Raw genomic sequence first — 26,697 nt, forward strand, 5'->3', positions numbered from 1 at the left:
AAGTTTGCTCTTGTTCACATGTTAATACAGGCAGTGGCCACACAACTTTTTTTTGCTATACTTCATCCAGGGCACCTACAGATTTACAGGAGCACTTGAAATTTACTTGTAAGCTCATCCACCTTTACTACACATTTTTTGCTCCTTCTCCTATACCAATTTCAGCAATCTTGCAGTCGCAGAAAAGTCAATTTGACTACCTGATCTAAAAGAACTAAACCAACAGCAGAAAGAGTGGGTTTCTGCTCAGTTCTGCATTAGGACCCAAAAGGACCACTGCTAAACACTAAAAAAACATGACCACTAAATTACCTTTCTGGGTACTTCTTCTATTGTTGTGTTCCCCCACCCTTCCACCCTACACATTCATCACAGCTGAAATGAATGCAGAAGTCTGAGATTACTCAACATATTTGAGTGCAGATACTGTTGCTGGGAAATACTTTTGTCCTGCTAGTAAAAAAAACTGCCATATTACCTTGTTTCACTAATTCAAGGGGCACCAAAACCTCTTATACAATAAAGCAAGTTCTTGGGCATGGGGAGAAAGCCAGTCTTGCCAAATTTATACTAATTTGTTTCTAAGGACACAGCATATACAGCTTTACTCCTTTCCTTCGTGTTTGAGAAGTGGATCCCTCTATAAGATTCTATAAGAAATCCCATATACCAGATAGTTATACAGAAACATCTTAGATGTTTTAAAGGGACATTCATTAAACAAAGTGCGAAGGGAAGGACATCCTCTTCATTGTTCAGCACTGGAGATGTGATGTGTTGCTGCTGAGCCAGCAGGGGGAGTGCCCACCTTACTTGTGATGCTGAGCTTGCCTCAGGACATAGTCCCTACCAAAAAACTAGTTAGACATTAAGAGATACCTCCAAAAAAAATCAACCAGGGCCAGAATCCAGCATCCTGCTTCCTAGAAAACCATATTTCAATTGAAGTGGCATTTCAATTCAGTGTTCCAAGGAAAGATATTTGAATCTAGCCCTATACTGTTAAAGAACACGTTTCCAATTTCAAGTGTACGAAGCACAAATGTTAAATACATACCTTCCAGAGCAGCTCGCACTCCCGCTCTTCCAAGGCCTTCTTGTGTCTAGTCGTCACTGCTTTGACTTCAGACTGTACCACCTTAGCTTTCATCTCAACTTGCTCTGCCACCGCCTGGGCCTGTTCAATACTCAACTGGAAAGAAAAAGACACATCAACCAAACCTGTAAGAACTGACATTTAACTACACCTTCAGGAGAAGGTGCAAAGTGACAGTTCTAAGGTTTTACCAGGCCTTCACCCATTTTGTACTTCACAGCCTGAAAACAGGCGTGATTTTTTGTTTTTTTCTTTTAATAAATCTATTAGGCTCCATGTCCTTCTTGCGCTGGGGGCCCCAGAGCTGAATGCAGGGCTCCAGGTGGGGTCTCACTGGAGCAGAGCAGAGGGGGAGAATCCCCTCTCTTGTCCTGCTGGCCATGCTTCTTTTGGTGCAGCCCAGGATACGGTTGGCTTTCTGGGCTGCAAGTTCACATTGCTGGCTCATGTTGAGCTTCTCATCAACCAACACCCCCAAATCCGTTCTCCACCCAGCCAGTATTTGTGCTTGGGATTGCCCTGACCCATGTGCTGGACCTTGCACTTGGCCTTGTTGAACCTTGAGGCTCACACAGGGCTGTCCAGGTCCCTCTGGATGGGATCCCTTCTCTCCAGTGAGTTGACTGTACCGCAGAGCTTGGTGTCAGAGTTGCTGAGGTAGCACTCAATCCCACTGTCCATGTTACTGACAGAGATGTTAAAATTGACATGCACAAAAAATCCAACACCCTACCAACAATACACACCACTGTGACAGCTTGACAAGGAATGTTGGCAGATGAGAAAACTCAATTTCATTTTCTACATTGCATACTGAAAGCCATGGAAACAACCATGAGTATTTGTTTTTGAAGGCAGATTTTTTCTGATAGGTTTTATGATTCCTTTTCCTCACTTTGTTTTGAAAGACCAGTACATTTCAGAACTTCCCTGAGCTATTTTGAACTAGGTGGCAAGGGAATGCTCTGGCAGAAAAATCTCTAAGCTGTGCTTCACGTGTAGTGTTGCCCATGATACCTTCTGAAATGCAGTCTTGATAATTGATAAAAAGGACAAATGTAGTTGAAGGACTTCACATTCTAGGATCTTACAGAAAATATCTTCAGTTTGATCAGTACATATGCACTTTCAGAATTAAATTGATATGATAATCCATGAATTACCTGGTTCCAGTTTTGCCTATGATGTTAGACAGGGCTTTTTGTTATCCTTTATGTACAGCAGAGTTACTGATATTTTCAAAGTCTGACCTGGCAAATTCACAACATCTAGTTTATGCCAACGATAGGAGTGTTACCTGTCAAACAAAAATAGAGGTGTACTAATACTCAAGTGTTTCCTCATTCCAGGTAGCTACTCTAGAACAAATCTGAGTTATCAAATTAAGTGTATGTATAACCAGGTCATGTAAGAATACAGAACTGAAAGGAAAATGAAGACTAACTTCAGGTCATTAGTCCCTGGAGACAAGAAGATGAAGACAAGCCTAAGACAGACAACAACAGTTCTGATCTTTATTGAGGAGTCTCTTGCAGACTGGCAGGGGAAGACAGGAATGCTACTTTCAGCCAACATGGGTTCGTGAGGGGTAGGTCCTGCCTAACAAATTTGTTTTCCTTTTACGATAAGATCACCCGTCTAGTCAACCAAGGGAAACCAGCTGATGTGATCTTTTTGGACTTCAGCAAGGCTTTCAACACTGTTTCCCATAGGATCCTACTGGACAAAATGTCCAGCAGACAGCTAAACAAAAACATCATACAATGGGTGAGAATTGGCTGACGGGCAGGGCTCAAAGGGTTGTGGTAAATGTGGCCACATGAGGCTGGCGGAAGGTCTCTAGTGGGGTCCCTCAAGGCTCTATCTTAGGGCCAGTCCTCTTCAATGTCTTTATAAATGATTTGGATGTAGGACTAGAAGGTGTTTTGAGCAAATTTGCTGACGACACCAAACTTGGAGGAGTTGTAGACTCAGACGAGGGTGGAAAGGCCTTGCAGAGAGATCTGGACAGGTTGGAGAGCTGGGCGATCACCAACCGCATGGAGTTTAACAAAAGCAAGTGCTGGGTCCTGCACCTGGGATGAGGCCACCCTGGCCGTACATACAGACTAGGCAACAAGATGCTGGAGTGCAGCCCCGCAGAGAGGGATCTGGGGGTCGTGGTTGACAGCAAGTTGAATATGAGCCAGCAGTGTGCCCTGGCAGCCAGGAGGGCCAACTGTATCCTGTGGTGCATCAAGCACAGCATCGCTAGTATGGCAAGTGAAGTGATTGTCCCGCTCTACTCTGTGCTGGTGTGGCCTCACCTTGAATACTGCGTGCAGTTCTGGGCACCGCAGTACAAGAAGGACATTCAACTGTTGGAGAGTGTCCAGGAGGGCAACGAAGATGGTGAAGGGCCTGGAGGGGATGACGTATGAAGAGCAGCTGAGGCTACTGTGCCTGTTCAGCCTAGAGAAGAGGAGGCTGAGGGGGACCTCACTGTGGTCTACAGCTTCCTCACGAGGGGGAGTGGAGGGGCGGGTGACCTATTCTCCATAAGCACCAGTGATAGAACCTGCGGGAATGGGGTGAAACTGAGGCAGGGGAAGTTCAGACTAGATATCAGGAGGAGATTTTTCACTGAGAGGGTGGTTGTGCACTGGAACAGGCTACCCAGTGAAGTAGTCACTGCACCAAGTCTGTATGAATTTAAGAAACGTTTGGACTGTGCACTAAGTCACATGGTCTAAACTTTTGGGTAGACCCATGCAGTGCAAGGAGTTGGACTTGATGATCCTTATGGGTCCCTTCCAGCTCGGGATATTCTATGATTTACAGCTCCTTTGCAGGACAGGGCTTGTGAAGAGAAGCATGCCCCAGCTGTTCTGCCTTCATGCAGCACCAGGACAACCTGGGTTGTCCCATGCTCCTTTTTTTCCCCAAATGAGAAGGGACAGCCTAAATATCCCACTCCATGCAGACCTGACCTGCCTTCACACAAAGCTAGCAGACAAATTGGATTTACCACTTCAAGTCCACAGAAAGAGGGGAAAAAAATCTTGTTACAACAGTTGCAAAGCAGACAAATCACAACTGCCTATAGACTAGGACTTCATAAAAGCCAGTAACTCTCAATCTTAGCTGAGAAAGTCCACATGCAAAAATTACTGCGCCTCCATATCACCTCTGCTTTGCCATTCAAATACAGAACCAGCTTCTACTGGAAGAAATTCATTTCCTGACAAAGCAGACTTCATCCTGTCAAGAAGAGCAGAATCTCCTCCTCTTGCTACAAGATGGGGATATATGCTTAAGAATGTAAGCGACAGGGAAACAATGTTACCCATACATATTCTAATTCTAGCAAGTATTTCTGAAAACAGACAAGTCTTGGTTGAAATTGAACTTTTTGTACAGCAGTACCCATTTATGACTGATCTGTGTGCACACTGCAATTAGCTATAAGGTATGAAGAATCTCACCTATTCTTAATTCTTTACCAAAACCACTCTACCATTCAAGAACTCCATCACAACAGGAGACGCTGATTTTTCATCCATAGGAACCTGTTACAGTTTGGCAAATCATCCTCACAATGCTTTCTGTAAGCACTGCACTCTATAGCATGATATTGTCTACCAACAACTCATGACGTGGATTTGCTATTAGTCTGAGCCTAAACAGTTCAAAGCAGCTAAGGATGGCAAAGATGCTACAATACTACAGCTTTAGCATTGTCCATAACATTAACAAAGCTTTAGAAAATTCACATGATCCCATAACACTATACCCAAGCAGGCTGTAACAGCCTAGAAAGGCTAACCAGCAAGCAGGGCTGCAGGTAGTTGTATGTGGGAGAACAACAACAGGCAAATTACCTGTCTAAAGCAAGAACTAGAAGCTTTAAGGATAACTTTTGAGAGCCTTCACTACATGGAAATTCCTTGTATTTTCTAATTACTCTAAGGCATCACAACTCTGCCACAATAAATCTCTCCTTTTGTTTAGCAGCCATTTTTATGCAGAACTTGTCCTCAGAGAGGTCAGCTTGTTAGAAACAATGTTGAGAAGCAGCATTTCTTGTTCTGGTCAGGCACACGATCTTTTTACAAGAAATCCTTTTAAAGAGTACCCTGTATGTCACACTTCATAGCATAATTATTCCGGTGCTTGTGAATGCAATGGTTAACAAGTTCACATGCTTCAGAAACTGGAGACAAGGACTGTGTTTAGGAGACCATCCAGTTCAGTTATCCATCACAAATTCAGTAACAACTACTGTGGCTCCTGCTGTTGGTGGATACAGTAAGGTACCTAATTGCAGCTTGCATTCACGTGAGTACCCAGGGGCCAAGGTAACATGACCAAGATATTTCCCTTTCTATTACAGATGTCACCAGTGCCTCATGTTGCTTAAAATAAAATTAAATGCAATGTATCTTGCAAACTTCAGACTGAAACTAGTACTTCCAATTTGTCATATTAAAATTCAAGTAATGGAGTGTCTGTAAGAGCCACAACAAACGGAAGCCTTGCAAATCAAGGCTCTAGGGAGCAGACAAGCACGCTTTCATGATGGAATGCAATTCAACCCTGCAAACATCCATCACTGGATGCTGTTACCAGCCCATTTCAGAATTTTTTGTTCTCTATAAACCCACCCAAAAAGCAACACAGCGCACACGCTTCAGCAGAAGAGGACAATGGCATGCAGTATTACCTGTACTTTTGGATTACAAAGTATTTAATGAGGACTATGAAGTACACAAGTCTCATGATCTCCGGCCATTTTGTACAAACTGAAAAAGACAACTCCACTGAACCCTCAAGGTAGCAATGCCTATTGTGAAATGTGTCATTTATCACACTATCAATTTATACAGCATTTTACATCTTATTAGTCCTGGCTCTGCACAAACACGTCCTGTGTCACTGGCAGCCAGGGTGCCAGACCTGCATAGAAAGCACTACCTCAAACATTCCTTTTCAGGGCAAGACTAGAAACACTAGAAACCCAGATATTCCTGGCTAGTTTCTATATGCTCCAGCCCATTCTGAGTAAAAGGCGAAAAGCAGAGTTGTTTTGAACCCCTGGTGCCCTTTTGGACACCTCTGCAAGCTCCCCTTAACTACATCTAACAACCTGCAAAAAACTTCTAGTAATGATCTCGCTGCAGTGGTTCTGACATGACAAATCAATCTGTAGCACTAACTCACAGGGAGCTGACTGCAAGAGTCAGAAGCAGCAAAGTAGTATGAGAACTTGGTTGCGTTTCTGGATATCTTGGGCTGACTGGAGGGCCCAAAGCAGGATTTGCCATTTTCAGTTTTCAGCAGTTCTTTAAATTTCTTATCTTCTCTTGGACATTAAGAACTGGTTCCACCAGGAACCAGAGCCTAATATTAATGAAAAGCCTTCTGGAGTTTCATCTTCGCTTAACTTAAGTTTTCCTACAACACATTTAGAAATATTTTTCTAGAAGTGACTGCTTGAGTTTTCACTAGTGCCACTTTTTAAAAATAAAAGTTATGGCCAGAAACTTGCAACACTCAATGAGAAAAAGAAAAAAAAAAAAACACATCACAAAGCATGCATTGTGATACGCTACAAACAAGAAATACAGAGCTACTGTAAAGGTGCTGATACCCTCACTGTACGAGTTTCTGCAGCTGGCTACCCCAATTATCTGGGTACACTCGCAATTAGGTCCGCACAGTACACAATTAATGAAAAAGGTCTCAAACAGAGGAGCCTGTTAACCCAGATGCTTAGCCATGATGTTGCATCTGATCAGTTCAGAAAGTTATCTATTTGAACATTGCTGTACAACACTGCACTGTGTAGAACATGACTGTGGCAGCACCTTGCAATGTGTAAAGGTGGTTTATGGTAATTGAATTGCTAACCATCCATGTTAAGCTTGCATGAGTGTTTAAAAGGTCCTTTCACAGGGGATAAAGAACCTCAAATACACAATTCCCACCTCAATATGGAAGACAAACCTTAAACACTAATGAACTTAAGAGCAAGTTTATCCTACTTAAAAAGGATTGTGGTGGAGGGGATTTTTTCTTGGGAAAAGCTTTGAGATACTCTGGCAAACCTTCTCTAGACTTTAAAAGCAACTTAAATAAAAAACTAGGGAAGTCTTTCTGTATATCTCAGGGTAGCCTTCTTCTACCACATGCTATGGGTGTTCCACCCATATATATATATATATATATTTTTTAACCACAAGGAAGTGAAAACAGATAGAGGGCTGGTTTTACAGGATTTTTTCCCAATTACTTAGGCCATAAGAGCCAGCTTTCTCTATCAAGAACTGGATGTAGACTTCCTAGTGTTCCTCTACTAGAGAAAGTAACTGGAGATATTGTATAAAGTATAGCTACAGTAAGAATGTTAAGATTAATAGGTTTTGCAGTTGCTTTGAAGTAATATTGGTGTGGCCATAGAACATATCAGTCATTGGGCCAATTAAAAAGTTTTGTGTAACAAGTGTGAACAAAGATATTATCACTTACAGTGAGCTTTGACACAGGGAGGGCTATAGCCTCATGTTACTGAGGTCAGCTCATGGCAGACAAACAACCACCTTGGTTGTAACGGGTTTTTTTCCAAAACCTTAAAGGTAGAGCAGTAGCATGGACTTACAATGTAAAGTACCATGGACTTAAAGTGTGAAAATCTGTCTTCCCTGGTAGTTATCTACTTGTATATTAAACTAAGAAATTCACTTAAAAGGCACAAAATAATTACAAGTACCTACAGAAATTCAGCCTCTTGATATAAAGGCTAGATTTACATTAAGGACTTAACTGACCGTTTGTGAAATTGTATTCTGTTTTATATTTCCTTTCATCTGGGCTGTTGGAAAGAGTCGATTGTGCTTTTCTGTTTTGTTTGCTAGGCTTCATTTTTAGATCCTCTGCCCTGCAAGCCTGACTTCAAAGCCATGCAATGGGGTGTTTGAGCTTACCCAGTGTGACAACACCAAAAGGATGCCTTGCAGCACAGCAGTGCCATCCTTCTCAGCTATCGGCCTCCCAGCAGCAGCACAGATTCCATATGGGAACCCACAGGGAAGCTCCCACTGAAGGGCAGAGGCTCAGGATAACAGATCAGCTTCCTCCTCTGGAGGACCAAATTTCCTAGTTACTTCTCTCCCCTCCTTCTCTGGAGGGAAGATGCTCAAGGTCCACTTCACCTACTTCATACCACCTCCCTCCACAATTTATTCCTGCAAGAGGCGGCACTGCCTTACTGGCTGGCCCTCCTTACCAAAGATTAAGCATTTGATGCTGGAAGGCAAGTCACTTCCTTCCACACTCTGCTAATGACCAGTCCCACGGCAGGTTTCCACAGCTAAAGCATTACCAAATACTCCAAACACAACTATATGCTCAGCTACAATTTTACAAGTTATTTTTAAGGCAGTTGACATACAAGGATCAAACTGTATTTTAACATGTTCACCTGGAAATTAACTCTAAATGGGAGCAAGCACTCAATGCTTTACTGTTACTCAAGTGCATTAAATTACACACACATACGTGCATATATACAATTACACATGTATAGATGTATTTTAAGAACATGACATTTTGAAGAAGCCATCTATCTATCATCATAACAGATTTACGTTCAGTTTGTGGCCCACTCCTTGGAAAAAATTCTGAAAGAAGACAGCTAAGTGTGCACGCTGATAAGGTAAAAGCAAGTCAGCAGGACAAGCTGATGAGTATCAAAAGGGAACAGTCCTGTGTGACACCCCCACCTCATTAATCTGATGTCATCTTTGGCTTTCAGACCCTTCTATGAATCAAGTCACTGAAAATACTAGAAAGTTATCTCTGCAAGGAGGATAGCCTTCTAATGAGATAAGCCTGCTCAGAAAGAGGTCCTACAAGCAACAGAGCTGGGGGGTTCTGCTCTACTCCTGGCATCATCAATCCCTGTAGCACTGTAGTGAACCAGCCTAGGGAGCTGACTCAGCCAAAAGAGTAATCCTACCAAAAGGTTACCCTCTCAGCTGGATCAGCTCACCACGCACAAGTTCTTGTGTTGGGGATAGGCTTAGAAATGTACGCTCTAAGCCAGGACCAGGGCAGCACCAGGCGAGCAGCTTTCCTTTGAATCAATAAGGGGAAAAAAAAAACAAGCCTCATGTTGCCAGGCTTACTACTTGTTTTGGAGGAATTTGAATCCTTTAAGGAATCAGGTTCGTACTTTTTAGCATCTTGATTCACTGAAGCTTGATCTGGTCAGTCAGTCCTGAAATGTATCCTAACTCACAGCAATTCCCCCCACCCCACCCCCCCAAGTCTGAAAAACAATCTTTCCTCCAAAGCCACAGGAAGAGTTTAAATAAACATTTCTTCCTAAAAGCCTTCAACTTTGGTTAACCAGATACTCTCCAGCCAGTTGACTCCTGGCTTGATTTCCCCTCTCCTGCAAGGCCCTTCAGAGTCCACCTTTTTCCCTTTCCTCCCAGCTACCCCTCTCCATCCATCCTCAACACTGCATGTCCAAGAGGTATCACTTTCCTAGCCTATTAGGAAAGTTACTAATACAGCATTATGAATCAGTCCCACTAAGAAGTGTTACTGCACCATATTACTTTTCAGCCTCCCTTAGAACACCAGTCTGTTCCTCATATTGCAGCTTATATTGGCATTTAGTTCTACAGACTGCTTCCAAGATTTAAGAAATTCATTCAAGCCAATTTATTTTAATTTAGAGTCTAGTTAGTTCAGGGTTTGTCCTAAATTCATGCTGACATGCTGTCTCCTCCCTGGGATAAACACGTAGCTTCACAGTCCTGCTGTCCCAAGAACAAGGAAAGGCAATTTTTACAGAGCAGAGCTTGTGTAGCTGGCTTTCTGCACCAACTTTTGAGTCAGATACCTCTGCTTTTAACTGTGTCACGGTTCTAGCTGCTGCTGCCACCACTTAGGTAGCAATACCAGAGCTGTAGTCTTCCCACATTCACTCAGATTACTACATCAGCTTTATCACAGATCTGCTAACCCGCTACCCCTTTTTCTGCAGAGTGGTCCAGATTAAGAGGTCCACTGACTTTAAAAGTCAGTTCTTGAAAAGCATGGACTATTTTACAGAATTTCATACAAATAGCACAGTTAGCACTTCCAAGATGCCTCTTAACCTGCATGGGCAGTATCTGGACCACAGCAAAACTAGACAAGCATAATTCAATTGAGCTATTTGCTTGAGTTACATGAGCAGTGTTAGGGACACCCACCCTTCACCTGTGCCATCATAAAGCAATCAGCTCACCACAGTAGCAGAAGCCTCCAGTAGAAAAGCCAGAAGAGAACTAGGAAGAAAGGAGCAGAGTAAACCCAGTAGGAAGTAAGGAGGCACAACAGCACGCCTGCAATACTAGCAGAGTGATACTCAGTGTTATTCTGCTAGTGTGTACTCCAAGAGACAGTCACTACTTAGATGATTTATCCAGACCAGTTAAATGATTAAGAGCCCGGGAGGTCAAAAGCAGTAATTTAATTACTAACAGACAAGCCCTTGTCCAGGACAGCCTGGAGAAATTTAAAACACTACACTACTGAGGTTCTTTAAACTAGTATAATCCCTTCCTTCTTGCTCATTCTGGGGACATGCTAAATGTTTCAGTATGGATTCTGCTGAAGAGCCTTACAATTCAATTTAAAACAAGTCTTGGAAGGTAAGCTTTGCAGGATTCTGTGTTGATATGAAGTTTTAAATTAGCCATTCAGTTCCCAAACTTCTGTGTTTGCTGTTCTGGTGTATGTAAACTGTTAACACCGTAAGCTGAAGGGAGGTATCAACAGTTTAAAATCCATACACCATCACAAGACTTACTTCATTCCACATGTGCAAATGAGAGAAAGTTTAGCTGTTCCTGACCCACTGAACAAGCTTACCTGAAAAAGGTTATAGCTGTATAACAGGCTAAAACTGTGGGTTTGTTTTCACTTATCAGTGAGGCAGGAAGTTATCGCCTCACATCACAGAAAGGGATCCCAACCTCAAAACAGCCAGCCCTCTAGACACGCAAGTCCCACACCTGCCCAGAGTACACAGGAATTGCGTAGCACCACAAGAAGAGCTACAAGACACAGCTATTAGCAGTGGCCACTCCCTTCAGAGGATGAGATTTAACAGATTTAGTAAGAAAGAGACCCACCCAAATACTCGTCTGCTGGAAATAAGCAGTGATGAATGGAAAGCTTTTTCCTGTACCATGTATTTGCAAGGAAAGCACATCCAGTTAAGAATGCTTACTTCCTTCTGCTAGTGTTTACTCAAAAAAAAGTCTTGGTGGTTAAATCTCACATAGAAGCGTTGAGTATCCAGCTCAAATTTAAAACATTTAAGGCTGACAGAACTAGATGGTAGTAGAGTACAGAGTACCTTTGCACTATGCTTTCCCTGTCCAAAGCCTCTTCATGCAAAGAAAGGTACTGCTAGTATTACAATGTTTAGTACTAGATACTACACTCAGCACAAGTTAATTATCCACATATCCTCAGCAGGTTAATTCCCTGTGTAAATTCCTTTAGAAGATTGAAGTGCTGCGCTACTTTCCTTCTGGTTCTCACTCAGTATTTGTGCTTGCATTGTAAAATAGCTGAGGTAGAATGCAGAATACACCTGTGTAGTCAGGGCAGTCCTTGTATGGATATAACCGATCCCTTCCCCAGGTGGATTAGAAGTTCTGCACTAACCCAAACAGCTGATTTTACATTTGGTGGCAACGCTGAACACACGTGACCAGACTTATAGGTAGTTACAGTACAGATGCCGTACAGACAAGACAGACATCTGAAAATAAGCCTCAACTGTAACAACAAAAACACGCTCAGCACTGCTATATAAGATCAGAACTTGGTTCAAAGTGCTTCATGCTCAAGGGTGTTTGGACAGATCTTCGTATATGTTATGATTTGCATGACAGGATTATGCTGCAAGAATGCAATATGCATAACAGCACTCTTTTCACCTACACAGCAACTTCTGTCAGTTCTGGAAGAACAGAAGGGGTGAGAAGACTGACACAAGAAGCAGAGAGCTTTTTGCCTGACACCTTACCCTGTAATGAACAAGCTGTGGGGGAACAGAAGAGAAAAATTAAGCACTTCAGTTGCGAGTATCTTACCTGAATAGCCTGTCGTCCTTGCTGAGCATCTGCCAGGAGCTGGATGGTAAGAGTCCTGGAGTCCTGAAGAGCATCTTGGAGGTAGATAAAGCTGTGACCCACATGTCGTCCCATGGTACATTCCCGACATATGGGGACAGAGCAAGTATCACAGTAGAAATGCAGTACCTAGAAGAGAAAAACCTGTATCACTGTCTGATGGAGACTTGAAGGCAAAAAAAAGTGACAGGAAAAAAAACAGATAATTTAAAAAAGGTGGTTGAAGGCAGTAGCAATGGACAAAGACTTCACAATAGTTTCTCCACAGAGGAAGAGCAATCCCTCCTAGTAAGCTCCAAATTGTACTTTAACAGTTAGATGGAAGTGTCATTGTTTTCTTTGCAATACAATACTAGGAAGAATGTCCACATCAGCTCCTCTTAAGAACGGAAGCCATCTGCCAACACTTACAGATTGGAGATGTCATCTATGGCAAGTTTCAGATGAAGACTTTTCCTGCATACACAACACTGCATTCTCTGAAGTGGGTCACAATAATCACTGCAATGGAGAATAAATAGAGCATCCCCACCTTTCCCCCTCCCAATGGAAACATTATGCATGCCAAGAACCATTCAGTTTTCTCAAAACACGTAAACCACTTATGCTTATTTAGGGCAGTGACAGTATTAGGCAGAACTCCCTCCTACCACTCCCAACTGCAAAGCAACAAAACTCTGCCACAGCATTTCTATACTAATGATACTTGGAGATACTTGAGTTGGAGAACAAGACAAGACAGTAGCATGCCCAGAGCATTTTTACGTTACAGGGAACTCAGCGTAATAACTAAATCCCATTCCACTCACAAAGCACTTAAAAGTATTTTCAATTCACAATGAAAGCCTTACAGAAGACATCAGCCCAGCCTAATGGTTGGATCCATTCACCAGCCATAACAGTTTCCATTCCATCCAGTAGAGGGAAGTAGCACACAAAAATAGCATCTTCCATAGAACAGTTTTCTTAGAAGAAAACAGATCAGCTGGTTTGTTTCCAAAGATGCAAGTAAGGGAATACAAAGCTTCAACACAAGAAAGTCTCTAAGAAAGGGTATGTAGCTAAGAGTAAGACTTTGAATAGAGTGGTGTTAGAAAAATGTGGCTACCACAGAAGAGTCAGAAAACCACTACAAAACATTATTTGCCACTGTAGAGGACAAATAATTTTTCCATCACCAGCTATTTAAGGTCTACCTCACAAAAGGCAGCAAGAGTAGAACAAAGCCTGGGCAAGTATTCGATATGCCTGTCTCCTCACAGCTGTCATCCAGCCCCTCTGACTCCAGCTAACAGCCTGCGATACAGCGCATGACATCCCCGTTTCCCTTCTCCCACAAAAGAAAGGGGGAAGGGGGACAGGTGATTCCCTCAGATTTCCTGTGTTGCACGAACTGCCATTTTAAGCTCCTGTAAGTGCAACAGCTGAAGTGGTATATGGATTAATTTCTCAAAGGGGTATGTGTGCATTTGTGCACGTGTCACATTTTACTAAAACCCCTTTCTTGAAAGTTAAGTTTTGCTGTAGGGAAATTGGAACAGACTTTGTTTTGCTTCTGTTCAAGTACTAAACCCTTAAGCAGTGTCTCAGATCCTGTCTTTTTTAAGGATGTAAAAGCCGCCTTGGTTCTGGAATGCATTTTTCTATATACATCTTCCTCAACTACAGGGTTCCTTGTCTTTACACTGCGGTTGTCTAAATCTGTATACAATGTTCACTTGCTCATGCCGTTCTGTAATTTTGCTGTTGAAATTACAGGGAATGTTTATTACATGTTGCTGAATGACTCCACTTAAGCAACTGAGAAGTTGAGAGAGAATGAAAACCAAGACAGGGTATCAAGTTAAGTCATATGAATCCGATATACTTTAAAAACATACAAGAGGGATTTGGGGCCTCAATCAAGCAGAGCAGCTGAAAGGAAAATGGTGACCATATGAACAGAAGTCCGAAAGCAAGTTAAATCTGTCGTGAGCCCTCCAAAGTAGGCAACACCAGAAGCAAAAGTGAGGGTAAACACCACAGACCTGTCCTGCCAGCCAGGCATTCCTGTAAGGTGACGGTGTCCACTGCAAAGAATCATCCTGCTGTTCAAGCCAAGGAGAAACACAATTTAACATTTACAGTTGCCTCTTGCCACCCATCATCATGTGGTGGAAAACATCCCTCTTCAATTTAGAATGAAGAGTGACAAGAGCCATAATTTAATTTCAGAAGTGTGCAGATTATGTAGGATGTGGGTTAAAGTATTTTGGGTAAACACTACAAAGTCATTGACAAAGCTTCCTGTTTGTTTCTTTGTAAATAGAAGATTTGTAAATAGAAAACAGTGAAGTTACTTAGATTTAAACCTGGGAGCAAAGGAGTTAACAAGCTTAGGTAAAGAGAAGGGGAAGAAGCAGACTGATGGACTGATCTCCATCGGTATACTGTTATTTAAAACAGTTCTTAAATACACGTGTGAGAAAGAATAATTGCCTAATATCCCTAGGGCACTCAGTGGGGAATGAAGCTGGTCACCCAAAGACTGGAATTGTCCCTCAACTCCTAGATGAACCTGGAACTGCCCAGAAACTCCCCTCTGGATACACCAACCCCAAATGAGAGAAGAACAGGAGCACCCAATAGGATGTACATTGGCTCTACCAAGTAGTAGGGCTCACAGCAATCCAGAGTTAAATTGGGAAGTAACTCAGCTGTGCAGGGCAAAGGGGGATCTGTGCCAGTCAGACCAACAGAGCTCGGAGCACAGCATCCAGTTTGTCTATGCCCACATCCACAGCCGCTCACTTATTGCTATACTCAAGTCTTTTCGCATCCCAGTCCCTAGGTCACAGAACAGAGGTTGGGTACTGTTCGGTAAAGCTTCTATACATGCTTCTAAGTAGAAGGGGGAGAAAAGCAAAAAGCAAAAAAACACAAACAAGCAACCTATCCAAAAACCAGTATAGTGATTTTGTATTTTCTTGATATTGGTATTAGGACGATACAGGAATCTGCTCTCATTTCAACCTCAACGCATTTGTGGTGTGCCTAGAAGCTGACAGAGCCTCCCCCTTCTGCCTATCTCAGCAGCAGGGCCACCCTGAATTTCACTTGCGCTGTTAATACAGCAACATACAGCTCCTTCTATGTCCAGATCACTGCCTTTAAAACAACAAGAAGAGTCTTGAACTGTGGATGGGTGGAGGTAGTGGAAGGGAAGAGTACAGCCAAGTGCTCCAAAACAGGATCTGCTTATGACACACAGCCTGGGAAACAGCTCTTAAAGGAAAGATGAAAAATCCCCCCCTCCACCTGAAGAAGCAGAGACAACACTAAGCAAGCTAAGTAAAGAGATCTAAACTAATCAGCTATCGCCCTGTTAATTTCAACATTTTCCTGATTGTATGAAAACATTTTGAGAGTGAAGTCTTCAACCATACTTTTTTTCTCTAACACACCAGTGTTCTGATAGGAAGGAAATAAGCAAGGAGAAAGCTGAAATGGATTGCTTTCAAAGAATTTCTGAATTGTGCTAGTTGTTTGTTTTTTTTTTATTATTTTTTTTTTCCTTCTTCTTCTACTATATAACTACATAAAACCATGATTGGTTTTAGGAGAAAACTTACCTTTAGACACTCATCTTAGTAAAGCTTTCCAGTAAGAAAAGATGCATAAGCAAGTTTAGTATATTTTAAAAGAGCTGTTTTGTTACATTAAATAGTATTTTAGAGTTCCATCAAAATTAAATGAAGAGATAAAAGTCAGAAGCAAAAGCAGAATAGTTTCAGAGATAGTTAAAAGTGATTTATTTTAAAATAAATCAGCTATGGGTTGATTATTTCCCAAACAGGAAATATTTCCTGAATTGGTGGCACACAATTTTAGACACAAAACAATAAAGGGAGCCTACTTCAATTTAAACAGAATCAGTGAACCATATTACAGGGCTATTCATCTTTTACAGCCACAGCAGCCCAAGAAATACAACAGCAAGGCCATAAATGTGATTGCTTCAGGAAAGGCTGTACAGTGCACCGTAAAAACATTTTACAACAGCAGGAATTCCTGGGTGTCGCTCTCCCCATTTTTTGGTCCATCTGCTTTCAAAGGGGGCAGGGGGATGGGCGGAGATGTTGTTAAACGTCCCCTGGGACTGCACAGCAATCAATCATCATCTGATGAATGGCCACTAAAGTTAAACCCTGACCCCACTCCACAATTCCCACACCAGCGCTCCTCTCCTCGCTGCTGACCAGCTTCCAGCGCGCCCCCCCACCCCCACCTTCCAGCCCTCACCAAAATTTCCCAAATACCAAGGCCAGACAAAAGCAGTGGAATGTAGTAGGCACCGGGACAGAAGAAAATGCAGCAAAAACAGCAGTTGAGGAGGCTTATCCTTAACCTGCATTTAAATAAGCGGCCTCTCAGCGATCCTGCCGGTGCCGTTCATCCCCCAGCTTGCAAACACTGGATTTCTCTCATTTTAGAGCCCGTAAGAGCATGTATGCACACAACTGTCGGTAAAACATGTGGAACGTAGCTGCATTGCACAAAACATGCCGTCATGACATTTCAGAGCCCTGACAAGATTTTCTTTAAGCCTCCAGTGTTAGGAATTAGCACAAGGCAGCAACACATGAGGCTATGTATTAAAACACAAATGAAGTCTGATGCTCTGAAAGCTAGCCTGTAATCTTAAACAAAAAACCCCACAGACAAAACAGTAGACTCTTGGTTTTACCTTTTGGAAAAAGTCGCCAGTCTGAAATTTTCCATTAGTAAAGGTGTTTTATTATTTAATTCCCTTGACAATAACTCAAACACCAGCAGCTTTGTTAGGTACTATATGAGGCTTTGAGCATTATGGATTTCATATAAACTCGTGTTCCAGTGAGTTTCAGTCCTTCTCTTCCACTGCTTTTTTCAGAAGATCTAGAAAAAATTGCTTCCCCACATCATTCAAGCAGCATACATAAATACATATATATATATAATATAAACATACACGGACTTTAACAGCATAAATACATCACTCAGGAGAACTGGATCAGAGCCTGATGCAGACAATTGCTGTGGAGTTTAAGTGGAAAGAATTAATATTGTTCACACTGCACAAACCTGGTTCTTAGCTCCCATTTTAAAGGCAACTTTTGAGAATGGACTTGCAACAATTGCAACAATTAGCTTTTTTCACACCACCAGAGTAGCATTTTAGGTACTTTCTCTACTAATAACCCCTGAAATTTGAATACTAAATATAAATACTGAAGATTAGCCTATCAAATAACTTGCTCATTCCCCACTGTATTTGGGATATTTAGTTTTCAGAGATGTTTTAAAATGTGATACACATGTACCAGTGAATGAACAACCACATGATAGTGAACAAACACACAGGTAGCTCTCATGGCCCAGCACAGGAAGGGGCAAGACCCAGCCCTGCCTAACCAGCACTCCTCCCGGTGTGGAGCCGCAGCTCAGGGCTGTTGTTTCACCCTACAATTAAACTGCCCTCGTAGCTGGCGGTTGCTGTAAGAGGAAGCCCTGTACCTCCTGCATTCTCCTTTACCTTCCCCCCCGCCTTCACCTCTCGCTCCTTCCATCTCACTTAAGAGATGTGGCGATCTTTACAAGCAGCAGAAAACTAGTTTCAGAAACTGTTTTATTCAATCTGACCACATGAACACTAGCTAACCAGATTTTGTGAACACTAGCTAACCAGAATTGAGTCTGACAAACTAAAACTGGTTTTTAAAACCAAACATACTGCCATGCCCTTACACTTCATAATTTTTACCTTTTCCAGTCTTGCTATTGTGTCATGAAGCCAGTAAAAGCAGCTGCATTTTTAGAGAGAGCTGATGTGACAAACGTTGGTCAGTCAAATCACCTACATTAAAAAGCAGAAGGTTTTTTGGAAGATGCATAGTTCCACTAATCAAGGTCAGAAAAATCCAGTTGGCATTAACAGTCAGCTGGGAGTAAGCAAAGAGCATGTAAGTCATCTTTGTGGTGGAAAGCAGCATTTGCAAACTGAAAGGGATTTGGGTTAGAAGCGACAACCAAGTTCCACTTTGAAGGGCACATCCTCAGTGTCACAGTCTGCACTAGGAGACAGGAAATCACGCCCTTGGCAAAGCCAGTTAAAAGGATCCTCTGGCTCCAGCATGCTACGAAACTGAATCCAGTGTTTTGGACAGAAATCTTACAGCTAGAACTTAGTTATTGCCACCCGCCTGAAGCCCTGGAACCTCAGCACCCTAAGCACCTCACAGCAGCACCTCTGCCAGCTGCAGGACCCCCCTCATCCGCACCAAACATGGACAGCATCACACCACTTGCCTACTATCTGCCTGGCATTTGGAGATTAACATCTCATCAACTAGCTTCCTTTAAAGCTCTGGATGCAGGTTAACTGGGACGTCTGATCCAACATACTGCCTCTGAGATTGTGGTCATGGATAGACTGGAAACAACATTTCACATCCACCTTAAACTCCTTGCTCCAATTCTTCCTAAATAAGCTAGGCTTAATGTTGTTCTAGTATTAATACTGAGTGGCACGGGTACAATTATCACAGTGGGTTATCGCTGTGTAACACTAAATCTACATTCCAGAATTTTCTTCTGAAGAAATTGTTTGGGGTAAGGAAACTCCTTTTCTTTTGTCTTAAAAAAGTCACAGCATCTGCTTCAACAGTAAAGTGGGTAAAGTAACCAGTCTGTGGGCAAATGCAATAGTATCAATAGCTAGTAGATTATGCAGCCAGTGATAAGTCAGCTCTTTTAGAGCTTTCAATAGGGGAGACCAGCCTGTGCTTCAGCATGCAACTCATTAGCTGTTTAAATGCAGCTTCTATGCCAAATCTACATGACACGAGTAGCAGCAGGGTGGTCTTGGCACAGAGGACAGTGGGCGGATCTAAATATTCAACAGTTCAAGGAAGCACGTTAATAGCCTGCTGTGGACGCAGATATTAGAGTGGGTCAGGACCCAGTTCCACTTCAAGGCCGTTTTGTCCAAGCCACTGTCATGAGTCCCTACAGGTCACTCACTCAGCATCCCTGCCTCCTCAGCTCTCTGAAAGGAGAGCCTTGTTCTCTGCCAAAGCTTGCCCATGATTTCAGGGATGCTTTAAGCTGCAATGGATTGACAATTGATGTTTTCCTATCACACATGAAGCTTTTTTTTTTTTAAAAAAAAATAATAAAAAAAAACAATAAATCTCTACATCCCTATGAGCTTCTTTAGCACATTTTCCTCTTTTCACAAACGGCTCAACATCAGAGCCTTTCAAAGTTTTCTTCCATGCCCAGGAAGAGCTAGAAATAGGAGTCAAGATATGCAGGAACTCCCACTTCCTTACCTGTGGGTAACATCAGTAGAGTCCTCACCCCTTCACATCTGTGTTCCTCAGCTCTGCCCTGCTCCTTGCCTTACAGAGAACACTACCTCCATTAGGTCCTTGGCAGCTGTTGGCCATTATGTACAGGCTGACAGCAAAGATGCTATTATTTATATGCCTTCCAAACAAATAGGTAGAAGCTTTGTCTCTTAACATACTGGAGGAACACCTTACCCCTTTTAATTTGATGGGAGAAATAAGACTACAAACTCCGAAGTTCCCAGCTTTCCTTCAAAGGCCAGCTCATCCTCATGCAGGTGACAAGCCAATTGGGGAGCATCTTAAGCTGATGGACTGTGCACAGTTTGCCAGAGCAGTTTCCCAGTCCCAGCACAAACAGGCCTTTTGCAGGATTTTCTTACAGAGCAAGCCTGTAGTCAAACCACTGCTACCTAAGAAAATTATTTGGTGAGCTAAGTCTTATTTACACAACAGATTCCCATTAATATTTTTAGTGGGCTTCACTGGGGGGGGTGGGCACACATGGCAGAGAACTTACCAGGCTAGACATCTTAATTTCATAATGCTCAGTTGTTAGGGAGTTGAGGAAACTAGCTGAGGGAAAAGAACATTTATCCAGAGAAACTGTGGCTTTGCAGGTTTTTTATTTTTTAAAAATACTGACAGAGATCCACACCAGTTTTGTGGTGGTTTTGTTTTTAAAAGGAGCAGTACTAGGAGTCTTGATTCAGAAAAGCATTTAGAACACAAATTTGTGCTCTTTCACACTGTAACACTTCAACAACAGCATCTAGTGTTTGTTGCAAGAGAATATTGCAGTGCATATTGGAAAAATCGAACTGTTTAAACACCACATGAATTTAACCTTTAACTCAAACTACAGCAGCTATAGAATACTAGAACACTATGCAACTATAAACTCCCATCTCCAGTTCAATTCTTAGCCTACTTTGTGGCTTTATAGTCTAGCGGATCCCCTCTTCGCTTCTGTGGCAATGGTGAGCAAGGGAACCCAGAGTCAAAACAACTAGGACAGAACAGATATCAAAAGTAACATTTCAGAGATGAGACATTTCCATAAAAATTTAAGTATCAACCTAATTTTTGGTCTTGAAATTTCTCTCCCCCAATTGGAGGGAGATTTGTCTGTTCCAATTTCTTTAAAAATATTTTTAATAATGTTATGCAATCTCTATAGATTTCAAAAAAGCATTTCTGCTTTTTTAAAAGGAGGATTTGTGCTAGGATGGAAGGAAAAATGCATCCACTTTTAGGCTAGCTAATCTCAAAGCCATTTTAACAAAGTGGACTGCTGATACAAATTTAGCAAAATGAAGCAATTCTGCTATCTAACACCACCACTACTAAACTCTGCTAAGAGTAACAGCCTTGTAGGCAGTATCAGCCCACATACTTGTGGACAACACTGTCCCTTCCCCCTTTTCCACTATCAGCTCTCCAACAGATTTACCTAGCATTATGCAAGCTAATATCACTACAGAGATAGCAATTACTGAAGGGATTAGGCTGCTTGCAATGACGCCTTGTGGTAAGACTCAAACACTTTTGCATATACAAGAAATACCTCCATCAGCTTAAATTTACAAACAGCACTCTGTTGCTACCCTATGACAGTTTAAGCTGTGCTGAGTAAAAAACAAAGAACAGCACTACTGATTTATGCTTTAGGGCATAAGCTGATCACCTGGATATTAAGAAGGAATTCCTCCTGCCTCTCACATTCTCAGGGAGAAACTGCCTGGTTGGCCAAGTGTGCACATGTTTGAGGTGGACAAGGGAAGGGAAAGTCTCACCCTTCTCTTCTTCCCCCCAGCATTAGGCATTGTGTGCTACTACAGGTTGGACACCTGATGGGAGACAGCAATTTGGCTGTTCCTCCTACTTCTGCCTTCCAGCTCTGCTATCTTTAGAGGAAAGCTGTAACAAGAATGGCCATGGTACTGGACTCACACACAGCAGGAGCTGTTAATTTTTTTCTTTAATTGTGAAACAATCCATGCCTATTAAACAAGTCCAGTTACCTCTAAGTGCCATATGCACATCAAACTCAGGTTGAAGAAAATATGACCAACTGTAGCCTTTTATTAGGAAATACAGGCAAGACTTGTCTGGGAAAATTGACATATAAACCCATTCCAAGTGTTTTATACTGCAATGTTTTTAGTTACTGCTTATGTGGAACAGGTTTTGTGGAAAGCACAAAGGCAGCACTGAATTGCCCCACTCCTCTGTTCTTTGCTTTCTCTGCTCCTCTTGCCTCACACTGTCCCAATCATTATTTTTATAACTATACCCACATACAAGAAGTCCTTATTGGATGAGGTCTTTGAAGAAACTTACTGTTCTTTGCTGAGACCTAAAAATTGCTAACATGAACATTTGGAAGAAATCTTCTTTAAAGGCATTCAGTCTCTCCCTCTCCACCATCATCCTCCCAAATGCGCACACTAAAAATATGCAAGTGTAAAAACTTTACTAGCTTACGTACACATGTTTCAGAGCAGGAAGAAAGATTACAACATGTTGAGGTTTTGGTTGGGATTCCTCATAAATGAGGAAACTTAATTAAGCAAAAACAAATTTGGACTGCATTGAAAGAAAAAAGTGGTGAGTCGTAGAGTCAGGCAGTAGCTTCTAACAGCATATTATATAGGCACCATATCGGGGTTCCTCGGCTAATACCATCTAATTGTACCATCCATGTCAAAATAATCATTATTTGCTCTCAGCATATGACTTGGCACATATGTCTGCATATCTTATCCAGAGAAGTGATGTTGAACTTGAGGATCAAAGCTTTGCTGCTAGTAGTAGAATGCCAAGACCAAATTTATCAGATTAGTATGCTTGTTACAATTCCCCTTAATTTTAGAGAGGATTATACAATCACGTTTTATGAAAGACTCCTCCTAAAAGCATTATCCTTTGGGTGCTGGTGCACTATTACTTCCAAATGAACTCTAGTATTTAGTGTTTGTTTTGGAAGACCTAGCTGTCTTAACAGCCACAGGGCATTTCAATAATCATATAACAAACATTACTGCAGGTTACTCTTTAATCCCTTGTGAGTGAATGAGTAAATTCTTGTCCATCTATCATATAATGACACGGCTCTGCAGTTGCTGCCAAAAAGGTACTGTAAATCATAAAAGAAAAACAGATCTAAGAATAAGTAGATCTGTTCCTAGAAGGCAGATGTGTTTACTCAGAATAATTTTATCTCCATTACAGAACTGTAAGAACCGAAACCTTTGTTTACAAGCTGTTAACACAGAATTCAACATATTTCTTTCTGAAGGCTTCAGACAAGCCTTGATAGAGAATTCAAGTACGTCTTTATATTCCTCTAGCTGCTTGTCTCTCCAGTGACAGAGCAGAAGCAAGACCTCAGAAGTTTCAGAGCTCTAAATTAATCACTTACCTGCCCTACTCTTCTTTCTAAATTGGTGAAATACAGGAACAAACAAGTTCAAATCCTATGGCTTCCCTTCCCCCCCCTCCAAGCTTTTTCTTTTTTTAAAAAAAAATAAAGAGATAACTATGACAGAAGGACAGGAAGTAAGAACTGCAATTTTATTTTTATTTGTCCTACTATAATAGCTATTTCCCTCATAGAGAAAATTAATAATGCTTTCTTTTTGAATTTGGGAGATGAGGGAAGAGATGCATCCCAGGGTGAATATAATTAAACAATGGAAGGAAAGCAGAATAACTCCCTCAAAACTACAGAGTAGATTTGAATTGAAGTGCTTACAAACAGTAAACTAATTGTATTTTGTCATTGTGTCACAGATACGGTTACTGAGTAGTATGTTTGGTTTGGGGAGACCAAAGACAAGCCTCTGTCCCACTCAAGGTTTAAGTTATGATTCACACACTATTTTTAACCCATTCCATGAGGCTCCCATGGGTCAAGTATGTAGTGTAGTATGCAGTATATATGTTCACAATGCTGCCAAATTAATTGTTATAGAGCATTATAGTTTTGTCCTAACCAAGCTAAAACAGGTTTGGGGCCAACCCTGGCATGCTTCAGCAATATACATCAGACTAAGAATTGGAAAGCATTTTGGTTTTCTAAAATGCTTAAGTACTTTGAAACCTTAAGTGAAAGCATCGACCTTCTCAATAGCAACATCAGCTGTTCCACATAACACTTACCAGCTTTAGATTGCTTCTGTATTGTGCAGGCAAGTTAACCTTATCTAAACTTCAACTGTAGCCTTGTTTGAGCTTTAAATCAGGATGAATGTAAATACAGAAGGTTTGTTCAATAGGCAACAGTAAAAACAAAAGAAAAGCTATCCAGGCAGAACTAGGCGGGAGAGTCAGATGTGACTCAAAGGAAGAGGGGAGAAGGGATAACTGACACAGTTAACTCCTTGCTCAAGCCTGGGAAGTGAACAAAGGCAGTAGAACTTAACTACAAAAAAGTTATGTTGTGACTAAAGTGGCACTGACTTGTTATATAACGTACTGTTAAGGTAGAGCCCTTTCCTATGAAGCAAGGATGTAGAAGTGCAGCATCCACATTATGTCAAATCTGCTATTGCTGACAAGCACCAGGAGTTCAACTGCATTTGGGGTACACAGTTTCACCAAAAGACTGGGTTTATACAAAGTAGGGTTTTGTCCTAGGTGAGAACCAGGTAGGCAATGCAGAATATTTTTTATAAACTGAGCACAATCAGCAGGAAGCCTTTACGAGTGCTCACGTACACACATCATGCGTTACGGCCAGACATTGCTGACATTCAGTTAGAAAGATTTTGATAAATGCATCAATTTATAAAACACAAGTTAAGCAGAAGCCAGGATTATTATTTTTTTTAGTGTATTGCCAAGCTAGCCCTACATGTCCCTTGCCTGCTAAAAAGAAACTTTCAGGGGATAGATTAGATTTTGTCAAAGATTTTCTGCAATCCTAGCAGAAGAACTAAATGTGTTTAACCACATTTCCAAGCACAGGTAAATTAATTTACTAAATTAAGTCTGCTTGGTGTTAAAAGACTCTCAGGGAAGCTACCTGCCTTCCTCTGCTTTAGCCCACTCATCTGTTTAATCAAGTCTAGCACAGGAACTCCCAAAGACAACATGCAGATGAAAGAAAGGAGGAAGGGAAAGCTCCAGGGTTTTTTGACAGGGTCCTCACGCAGCTCTTTCACAGCAACTGTGTGCATTAAGCGCACTGCTGTGATTCCTCAGTCAATTCTGAGGTTAATTTAAGACAAAAGGCTTACTGGGACAGTGTAAAGGGGGGGTGTGATCAGAAGTGCGGGGGAGAACTTAAACTCTGTAAATTAACAGATGCCCACAATAGGGATTTCAGGAAATGCTGCGGCTCTACCTTTGTCCCCTACCAAGAGGTTAACTTGCTGCACCCTGCATACCACCTTCACTGTAATCAAAGTAATGGAGCAACTTTAAGAGCCACACACACAGGCAAGTACCTCTGGTAGCTTAGTACCAAGACAGACCTACTGCATCAGGAACATCGCTTCCTGTAACTCCCCTTTCAAGTAATAACCAGACCACTGATTCACTTAGGATTTAATGAGATTACAGCTTGAGGTGATTTGACTGGAGACCATAAAAGTTTTAGGAGCCCATCTGCTCTGCAAAACTAACCTCTCACACACAAGGCCGGGTACGAACCGACCTCTGAAAGCCGAAAGCTGTGCTGTAAGTTCAGGCAAGAAGCAAGTCCTGGTACCTGACGGGCAGCCGGGTCAGGCAAAACGGATTGCTGAATGCTTGGAAAAATTCCTCTCAAGTACCGATGCATATGCAAATTACTCTTCATTAAAAGACCGGTCACTTCAGGGTACTTTCCCCAACATTATCACACCATTAATAGCAAATTCAAACTCTGCCCAGTGCGGTGGTTGTAGAGAAACAGTGCAATTTTCACCTACCCATATACAGCAGAAATCCATGACAAAGTACTGATACTTGATCAAGCATCGCCGTGCTTTGAAAAAAGGAAATTCCTAATCAGTAAAAGCAAAGTCATCACTGCCTTCTATCTCACTTCACACTTTCCCCCCATCAAAAAGCAGCACACACGTTTTCATGAGCCAACTGGTTAGTTTCTCATGTTTCCCACTATCAGATCAAACATTGATTTTTCTTCCAATAAATATCATGAAGAAAAAACGATTTGAAGAGACTGAGAACAGAATGGGAAAGAGCTACTGTTTTTATTGTTACCTTTTACAGACCTGTAAAAAATGGCTTTTTAGAGACTGCAGTTAAAATGCTTTTGGTCTAGATGCAAACCCTGGACAAATATTCACATTTTGTTATGATAAACCCAACTCTTCTACAGCCAGCAACATCAAGCCTCCCTAGGCAGCTGTATTTTGTAGTTTAAAAGAACTTAGGTGCTGTTATTTTTCCTTCCCCTTTTAGGCTAAGATGTTTTGTTGTTTTGTTCTCACTTCAGTAACAGGCCTCAATATGCAAGTTACATCTGGAAACAGACAAAAGCCAACTGCCCAGCAGTATTGGAAAATTAAAACATTGGGTCAGGCTCAAACGGACTAGGAAGCCAAAGGTCAAAGCAGCATTAAATCATTAGTTTCCCAGCTGCCACCAAGGCATGGAGTTGACCTTTGATTTTGTAAGAAGTGGTCCAAGCAATTTTCTGGTGGCAATATGGGCAATCTGGCACAGTGGAATATTATCCTTGAGAGGGGTGGGGGTGGAAAGGAGTTTAGGTCTTGCAGGCAAAGATTAAACAAACTCTTCAATCTCTCCAGAAAAAAAAAAAAAATATATATATATATATATAAATAAAAAATAAAAATATCTGCTAAGCTGTAAATGCAATTATAAAGTTATCAAACTTTAAGGCAAAGACACTCAAGCATTTGAATCATTCAAGTAACTTCTATTCATCTAGTAGGGTGAGCAAGGAGAAATTTAAACTGCAATTAATACATTTTAGAGAATATCAGAATGTTGCATTTCTTTCCTGGAATGATTTAAGTTCAGAAGTCACAGTTTCAAGTCATTTACTTGGTTATGTATTTTTAAGCAATACATT

General features: G+C 41.6%; 1 protein-coding gene across 4 annotated transcripts in view; it reads right to left on the reverse strand.

Moving 5' to 3' along the window:
• Positions 1–26,697, reverse strand: part of TRIM71 (tripartite motif containing 71) — a 63,529-nt gene that overhangs the window by 9,228 nt on the left and 27,604 nt on the right. For all 4 annotated transcript variants that reach the window (XM_035319005.1, XM_035319004.1, XM_035319001.1 and 1 more), the window contains 2 exons: positions 12,238–12,405; positions 1,058–1,192 (listed from right to left, as the gene is read on the reverse strand). In XM_035319005.1, the coding sequence (XP_035174896.1) occupies positions 1,058–1,192; positions 12,238–12,405 (303 nt within the window). The remainder of the gene's footprint in view (positions 1–1,057; positions 1,193–12,237; positions 12,406–26,697) is intronic.

The sequence above is a fragment of the Oxyura jamaicensis genome, chromosome 2, assembly GCF_011077185.1.
Source record: "Oxyura jamaicensis isolate SHBP4307 breed ruddy duck chromosome 2, BPBGC_Ojam_1.0, whole genome shotgun sequence".
Classification (NCBI taxonomy): Eukaryota; Metazoa; Chordata; class Aves; order Anseriformes; family Anatidae; genus Oxyura; species Oxyura jamaicensis.